Raw genomic sequence first — 8,685 nt, forward strand, 5'->3', positions numbered from 1 at the left:
GGTGCCACTTAAAAAGCATTTTTATGGATTAAATTCTTTCTGGTGGTGTGTGTAAGCGTGTTTTGGAAACCCTCTGGTTGGTGGGAGATGTGATGGGAAGAGTTTGTCCGACTGGATCATGATCCTGGTGTTTTCCTTGGGAGAGATTCCGTGGGATTTAGTTTACAGGGTTCTCCACGTGCACTTCACCTGCTAAATGGGGACAGTTCAGTAGCTGCTGATGTTTTTTAGTTAAGGAGTGATAATTAAGGAGGTGCACAGGGGACTCAGAGTGTTTGGTGTCTGGTAAGAAACTTGATCTATTTGGTGTTCAGGACCAGCAGGTACAAAGCAAGCTTTGCTGGCTTACAAAGAAACAGGTTTACTCATGTGAACTAGAGATCAGGCTCTATTATACCAAAAACAGTGTGACCAGCAGCAGCAGGGAAGTGATGGTGCCCCTGGACTCAGTGCTGGGGAGGCCACAGCTGGAGGGCTGGGGTCAGCACAGTAGAATAAAGACCTTGAGGGGCTGGATCAGGTCCAAAGAAGGGCAACGAACCTGGGGAGGGGCTTGGGGAACATGACTTGTGAGGAGCAGCTGAGGGACCTGGGAGGGTTTAGTCTGGAGAAGGGGAGGATCTGGGGAGACCTTGCTCTCTACAACACCCTGGAAGGAGGTTGGAGTGAGGTGGGTGTTGGGGAGGATCTGGGGAGAACTTGCTCTCTACAACACCCTGGAAGGAGGTTGGAGTGAGGTGGGTGTTGGGGAGGATCTGGGGAGAACTTGCTCTCTACAACACCCTGGAAGGAGGTTGGAGTGAGGCGGGTGTTGGTCTCTTCTCCCGGGTTACTAGTGATAGGACAAGAGGAGAAGGGCTTAAGTTGCACCAGAGGAGGTTTGGTTTGGATATGAGGAAGCATTTCTTCCCTGGCAGAGTGGGGAGGCCTTGGCCCAGGCTGGCCAGGGAGGGGCTGGAGTCACCATCCCTGGAGAGGATCAAAAAACATGTAGACATGGCCCTTGGTGCCATGGTTTAATGCTCATGGTAGTGTTGGGTTGACAGTTGGACTTGATGATCTTCAAAGTCTTTCCCAACCTTAACGACTGTATATAGAAGATAATTCCACAAGGAGATGATGAGGTGCTGACAGCCCTTCCTGCAGTTGGGAGTGTCCCCTCTGTGTGACCCACGTGCCGTGGTGCTGGTGCCCCACAGCTCTCCTCTCCCTCTCCTGGCAGTGGGCGTCGTGCGGTCGCTTCGCGCCTACCCGGTGAACAGCACCTGTGTCATTTTGCTTTGGACACTGTCACCTCAGCTACACGAGATCACATCTTTTGTTATTGAGTGGAAGAACCTGAACAAAGAAGAGGAGATGAAATGGGTGCGAGTTCCTCCAAATATTAGTAAATATTATATTTATGGTGAGTGCAAACTTGAAAATATAATTCATGATGTTAGTTGGTATGGAAGAGAAGAATGTAACGTTGCTGAGCTCTCAGATTCCTTTTTCACCCCCTCTCTGGTTCTGATGGTTTTTAGGGGTGGGACCAGTAGAGAGATTCTTGATTATCATTAGAGGACTGACTGTTGCATTAATAACCAAGATTAACAAAGAATGAAGCTCAGGAATCTTGCTTTAATACTCATAAACCATGAGTGTAGTTTTACATATGAGTTGTGTAAGTTTAATCTATTACTATTATTATTATTGTTGTTGTTGTTGTTAAGTGATATAAATACTACTATTTATTCTGATTATAATATCATGAGTATTAAAAAATACTGCTTTTTTTGGCAATACCATAAAATCAGCTCTGGAATATTGAGTACACCAGCTAGTTAAGTTCATGTGTGCAGTGGTGAGGCCCATGGAATGGGTTGCCCAGGGTGGTGGTTGAGGCCCCATCCCTGGGGGTCTTTAAGGCCAGGCTGGAGGAGGCTCTGGGCAGCCTGATCTAGTGGGAGGGGTCCCTGCTCATGGCAGAGGGGTTGGAACTGGGGGATCCTTGTGGTCCCCTCCAACCCTGACAGATTCTGATCTGTTTTGGCAGAGGACTTTGGAGCCCTGGTGGCTCGGTGGTTGGACTTGATGATCTTGGAGGTCCCTTCCAACCTAAATGATTCTATGATTCTATGATTCCAGTTGCATTTTAGCTTTAAGCTTCAAAGTTTTTCAAGTAGCTCCATAAAGGTGTTGATTCCATGACAGATTATCCAGTACAGATTGTTTTCATCTTCTAATATGAAAATATGTGTCTATAAACGATGGCTTTCATGTTCTCCTCTCTGGGCTGATCTGAACTCTGAGAGGTGACCAGAGGTTGCTGTTTAAAAGCAGGGTGATGGTTTCCATTCCCAAGGGCTGATTTCCTCTTCCCAGATCACTTCATTCTGATTGAGAAGTACCAGTTCAGGCTCTACCCCGTGTTTGCTGAAGGAGTTGGCAAATCCAAAGCAACGGATCAGTTCACCAAAGGTGACTTGTGGGTTCTTTCTCCATGTTTTATCTTAAATAGGAGCTTGTAAAAATAAAGTTTAGCTGCAGATGTCTGTATCTCACCAGAAAAAAAAGTATGTCAATAATAAAGTAGTTGTAATATAACTACAAAGAGTGAGCTAGGCTTCAGTAGCTTGCATTTGAAAGCTCTTTGTGGGATTAGTTGAGTGAGGGACCTGAGCACTGGGCAGCTTCCACGGAGGTGCAGGAGCTACCTCAGTATTTAACTTCATTCCTTCCTCTTTGTCTGCTTCTTCTCAAGGTAGAGATTTGCTGACATGTAATAAAACCATTTACCAAATAGTTTTGTTCTGAAGCTGTTGCTTCTGCTCATTGTTACTTCCCTGTTGCAAACTGTTTGTTCACAGAGTGATTATTTTGCTGCATTATTATCTGAATTCCTTTCATTTCCAGGTGAATATGAAACTGAGAACAACACCAGCCTCTCCGTGGTTCTGCCCATCGTCATTTCAACCTCAGTTCTCTTGCTTGGAGCATTGCTGGTTTCACACCAAAGGTGAGTTGGTCATTGTCATGTGAAGGCCCCAGAAGGCCTTTAGAAGAAGATGGAACAGCTGAGATAATGAACTGCTGGGCAGAGGCTTCCTGGGGAAAGCCAGGAATTATTTTTATCATATATTTGATGTACTGCCCATGGCAAGGGGGTTGGAACTGGATGATCTTGAAGGTCCCCTCCAGCCCAAACTACTCTATGATTCTGTGGTACCACATACTCCTCACTCCTGCAGAGGGGTTTGTGGGCAAGTGCACGAGCATCATGAAGTGCTTTGAATTTGTAAAGCACCCTGGGTCCTATATTTAATTGCCATCACAAATGAAGGTCTGAAGTAAATGCCAACTGAAAAAAATCCCTCTGAGTGCTGTGGAAGGTGGGTTGGGGTCATGCTCAGCAAGGACTGCCTGTACCTTTTATATTTTGCAGAACTCCCACCTGATTGATCTTAAAGGTCTTTTCTGACCAAAACAATTCTATGATTCTTTATTTATTTTTCTATTAGATTTTGGCCATCTGTAATATCTAAAATGGTTGTTTCATTGTCAGAGTGTTCTGGATAAATAGATCATGGCAAAGGTGAGTGACAGCAGTACAGAATGTGAGAACAATACCAACTCCAGAATTGACCTCATGTTTCAGAATGAAGAAACTCTTTTGGGAGGATGTTCCAAACCCCAAGAATTGCTCGTGGGCACAAGGAGTTAATTTTCAGAAGGTGTGTATTTCCCTGGCTGTGCTTCTTCTCCACCCCCTGGGTCTGACAATGCTCAGGACTGAGCTCTACCTCTTGGTTAGAGGCCAGCATCTCTTCTTCAGTGTAGGGAGGGTTTAAATTTCAGGGCAATCAGTCAAATCAGTTGCAGAACCCCACAGCCAGCCTGGTTCTGCTCCTCAGTGGGTGCCACATGTCTATCAAAGGCTGGATTCTGTGCTGGGGTGAAGTCCTCTCTGTTGGGCGTGTGAACTGGGAGCTGTGATGGGATGAGCTGGGACAAGAGCCTTGGCATGGACTCAGCCAGTTTGCACCAGCAGACAGTTTTTTATGGTCCCAGAGCTGGACAATGGGTAAGAATTGAGATAGTAATCTAAATTCAGGCCTGTTATTCCTAAAAGAGTATCTAATGGCAGAAGGTTTTTCAGGTTGTGTTGCCAGTGAAGGTTCCTCTCCTCATCTTTTATTTCATTTGAAGAGAGGATGGACACTGTTGGAAGTCTAATCATGGTCACTGCCTGCAGACCCACTGGAGCAGCTCCCATGCCCCCTGTAGAGTTGTTAGAAGATTTTTCTATTTATATTCAGAAGACAGGAAGCACAAATAACAATACAATGCTGATTTGTTTAATTATAATGAATCCTAGAAGTAACTTTCCCAAGAAATCTTAAGATGTCCTTATAAAAATGAGGAGCAAGGGCCATGTCAGAGACCACAACATGGTTTGTTGCTTGCACAGGTAGGAGCACTTACTTCAGATCTGGTGGCTTTATCTTTTCTTCACTGCCCTGCTGGCTGGGGCTGCTACCAGCAAAGGGCTGAGGACTTTCAAGCCCTGGCTTTCAAAAGGAGCCAGAAGAGCCCAGCCCTTCCCAGGACACAGCAGTGGAAACAGGGACATCCAATTGGTTTGGGATTTCTCCAGCTTGAGTGGGAGATCTGCCCAGTTATTGACCTCACTTGAAAGTGGCTTTTTATTCTAACAGAGTTCTTGTTCCAATTTGGGAACAATTTGCAAGCTTGGGAGTGTCCACTGACTTCAGGCACATCCAAGTGATCACATCCTGTGTTTGCACAAGTACTTGCTTGTCCCATTATGGTCTTTTGAACTTTTCAAGTGCATTTGGGTTGCAGCAGCAGCTCAGAGGCTGCAGAGACTGGGTGTGTTGTGCCCTGCTGGGATTTTGTTCCCTTGCTCTTTCCTGACAATCCCAACGTGCATGTTATTTACTTCATTGTTGCAGCCACACCAGTGCAGGTCCCTGAATAATCTCTAACATGAGGTCTACATTGGACAAAACAAGCCAGAAATCCTCAAGGAAAATCTGATTTCAGTGGCATTAGGGCAGTTTCTGCTTATTTTTTAACTAATAATTTTTTTTGGTGGCTTTTTAATGTGCTGAAGTACTTCTCTGATGGATCATTAAGTGAAGCTCCTGGGCTTCCTTCTGGAGGATGGTGCTGGACTCTTGGAATAGCCCCAAACTGCACGAGTTTGAGTTGCACCAGTGCACCTGGATTTGTCTGTTTAATCTTTTCATACAGGGCAAAAGGAGTTTGTGACAACTGTAGAATTGTAGAATTGTTGAGCTTGGAGGAGACCTTTAAGGTCAAGTCCAACTGTTCCCCCAGCACTGCCAGGTCCCCACTGCCCCGTGTCCCTCACACCACATCTCCATGGCTTGGAAACCCCTCCAGGGGTGGGGACTCCACCACTGCCCTGGGCAGCCTGGCACAGCCCTGGGCAACCCTGGCTGCAGAGGTGGATGAAGCTTCCATGATGCACGTGGGAGATGCTTCTCCTCACCAGCTGGTTGAAGTTTGAACTAGGAAAAGAGGGTAGAAGCTGACACCCTGGTGGTAGTGCTCCATCATCATGTGCCTTCTGCCATAATTAATTGGAAGAAATGATGCATGGAAGTATGAGAGGAATGGGAGTTTGATGTGAGTCTGAGACCTCCTGCCTCTTCTGTGTTAGCCACACTGGAGGCATGGTGCCTGTGCTCAGGTCAGCATGGCCATCTCTCACTCCCCTCATGAGTGTCCAAGGCCAGGAAATGTTCTTTGAAACCATGTTTTTAGGCACAAATGCTACTTTTGTGTGCATGCATGCAGTGTCCAGTCAAAGAAACAGCACTCAATATGTGTGTGGTGTCTTTCCTTGGCTCCAATAAGCACTGATGACATAAATAGCTGATCTACCACTACTGGAAAGTCCTGATGTCTTTCTGAAGGCACTTGATGTAGATCTCTCTTGTCCTGCTACATCTCAATATTGAACCCTTGAGTCTACATCTGAGCATTACTTTGTATATTCAATATAGCACGTTGTGTACTTCCAGAACTGCATTTATAGAGTATTTTTTATTCTGATGATACTTTCATAGCAGCAGGAGGTGAAAACCATCATCTAAATCAGGCAAGTCTTGCATCTAGACGTGGTCTTGTATCTAGATTTGGGTTTGTATCTAAACTTGGTCTTGTGTCTAAACTTGGTCATGTATCTAATCTCTGTATACATAATGTCCAAATGATAAAAATTCCTCTTATTTGGTCAATAGGATAGTAAATAAAAGTAAACAAGCTTTAGGATCTAGTCCTGGAGTAATCCCTGAGACACAACGACAGGTATTTTGCAGGGGAATGAGCCTCTCTCTTGCAGAGACCTGTGGTTGAGCCCAGTTTGTGCCCAGATCACACCCTGCCCATCCATACCATGGACACCCAGCACTCCTCACCCTCTCTGCTCTGTGCTTGCTGGTGTGCTGGAGTTACACAGCTCCTCAGGCTGTTGGGTTGTGATTTGTATTTGATTAAATCTCTGATATGTTTTCATAAGCAATGGTAGTGACAGATGGTGGCCTCTGCCAGACAACACACCCCTCTCTGAACGTGATATGTTTAATCTTTGCAGCCAAGATCTCTGGATATTTTGTGTGGTACACATATGCATTTATAAGAGCAGATACTGGGGCTGGGGTGAGGGAGCAAGAGCAGTTTGGAAGGGCTCTAAACCCTCTCTGTTCAGGAGAAGGCAGCTGTGGCTGTAGGAGGCTGTGTCAGGAGGTAATGCAGGTTTTTTTTGGTTATTCAAAGCTTCCTGCTAATAATATCTGTCTCCCATTTTGAAAATGCCCCTGTGGGCAGTACACATGGAGTGGACCAGTAGCCTGCTGCTGCATTGCTGTGTCCATCAAGGGAAGATCTCTACAACTCCCTGAAGGGAGGTTGGAGTGAGGTGGGGGTTGGTCTCTGCTCCCAAGTAACCAGTGACAGCATGAGAGCAAGGGGCTGAAGTTGCACCAGGGGAGGTTTAGATTGGCTATGAGGAAGAATTTCTTTGCTGCAGGAGCAGTGAGGCCTTGGCCCAGGCTGCCCAGGGAGGTGCTGGAGTCCCCATCCCTGGAGGGGCTCAAAAAACATATAGAAGTGGCACTTGGGGCCGTGGTTTAGTGCTCGTGGTGGTGTTGGGTTGACAGTTGCACTTGATGATCCTGGAGGCCTTTTCCAACCTTCATGGTTCTGTGATTCTCAGATGGCTTCCATGGGGCAGCAGAAGTTTTGCTGTCAGCTCCCACTGTTGTGTATTTTACACACACCTATATCAGGCAGGGGTAAAACACACGTGGCTCCACCATAACCATGTTTCCCTTCCTGCAGTTCTAACATACAGCTGCTGCTCAGCTGGGAACACCCTAAAATTGCTACAGAAAGGCTGAATTTGAGCCTTGGGTGGTTTTTTTTAACAGCATGGGCATGTTTAGTGATGTTGGGAGGAACAGGAGCGTTCAGCTGCTTCTCTCTGAGCTCAAAAGCCCCTCACACACAAACAGGGTCTTGCTTTTTTCTCCTGTCTCAGTCTTCACCTACACACAGACCTAAAAAAAAGAGGAAAAAGAGCTTTAGAGCCTTTTCAGCTCTACACTGCTACTAAAACTATGGGGGTTTTGTCTGTGATTCTTAAAATCAGTAGCTTCCTACTGAAATAAAGCTATTGAATAAGAGATAAGCATTAAAATATCTCTTTTCTTCTAGCCTGAAACATTTGAGCATCTTTTTATCAAGCACCCTGAAGCAATGTCATTTGAGCCTCTTCTTCTGGAGCCCGAAATCGCGCTGGAAGACATCACAGTTACTAAAACCCTGAAGAAAGAAGACACACAAGATTTTTTAGTAATCGATTCGATGTTTACAAAAATTCAAGACTCTGAACACGACTCTGCTTGCTCCAGCAGCCAGTTCAACAGCAGCAGCTTCTCAGAGGGCTCCCAGGATGACCACGTCCATGGAGAAGCAGCCAGGCAGGCGGATGTTAAATATGCCACTATCATCAGCAGCTCTGCATCCAGTGGGCTCTACGAAGAGGAGAGGAATCTAGAAAATTGCTCTGGTAGATGCTTCTTTGTTGAAGACTCTGTAGTCAGAGGCACCTTCTCGAGCAGCTCCTGGGAGGTGGGGAACACAACATTGCTCCTCCTCCCTGACCCGCCTGGCAGGCAGCCCAGCAAGACTCTTTCCCTTTCCCTTATTTCTTCAGAGGGCTTTTCAGAGCCTTCAGATCAGGAGGATGCTTTTGCAGATGGAGCTAGTCCCGAGAGGAACCTCTGCTACCTCGGGGTAACATCCCTGGAAAAAGGAGAAAGGGACATTTTTATAACACAGGGTTCTGGGCTGATGTGTCAGCTGCACACAACCAACCTGCTCAAAGATGTGGGGCTGCTCCAGCGTCCACCACCTGCTCTAAATGCTCTGATCCAAAGTAGCCTGAAGTGTCAAAGCACCGTGCCCTACGTGCCACAGTTTCAGATGACTGCTGTCAAGGTGCAAGAGACCACAGAGAAAAACTCTTAACTCCTCACACCACCATTTGATGCTCGTCGTGGCTTTTTAGGTGTCGATACGTTCCTCTGGTTTCCCCTCTCCTGTTGTGAAGCTGGGTAACTGGTTCTGTATTTGAGTGCCAGGATTTCAGCA

The 8,685-nt window shown here is 46.3% G+C and overlaps 1 protein-coding gene across 1 annotated transcript in view; it reads left to right on the forward strand.

Moving 5' to 3' along the window:
• LEPR (leptin receptor) overlaps window positions 1-8,562 on the forward strand; it is a gene marked incomplete at its 5' end in the record, with an annotated part of 23,395 nt that extends 14,833 nt beyond the window's left edge. The window contains 5 exons of the mRNA XM_008945763.1: window positions 1,223-1,405; window positions 2,365-2,460; window positions 2,896-2,998; window positions 3,638-3,713; window positions 7,747-8,562. Coding sequence (XP_008944011.1) covers window positions 1,223-1,405; window positions 2,365-2,460; window positions 2,896-2,998; window positions 3,638-3,713; window positions 7,747-8,562 — 1,274 coding nt within the window. The remainder of the gene's footprint in view (window positions 1-1,222; window positions 1,406-2,364; window positions 2,461-2,895; window positions 2,999-3,637; window positions 3,714-7,746) is intronic.
• Window positions 8,563-8,685: the final 123 nt, after the last annotated feature.

The sequence above is a fragment of the Merops nubicus genome, unplaced genomic scaffold, assembly GCF_000691845.1.
Source record: "Merops nubicus isolate BGI_N331 unplaced genomic scaffold, ASM69184v1 scaffold23008, whole genome shotgun sequence".
In the NCBI taxonomy this organism is placed as follows: Eukaryota; Metazoa; Chordata; class Aves; order Coraciiformes; family Meropidae; genus Merops; species Merops nubicus.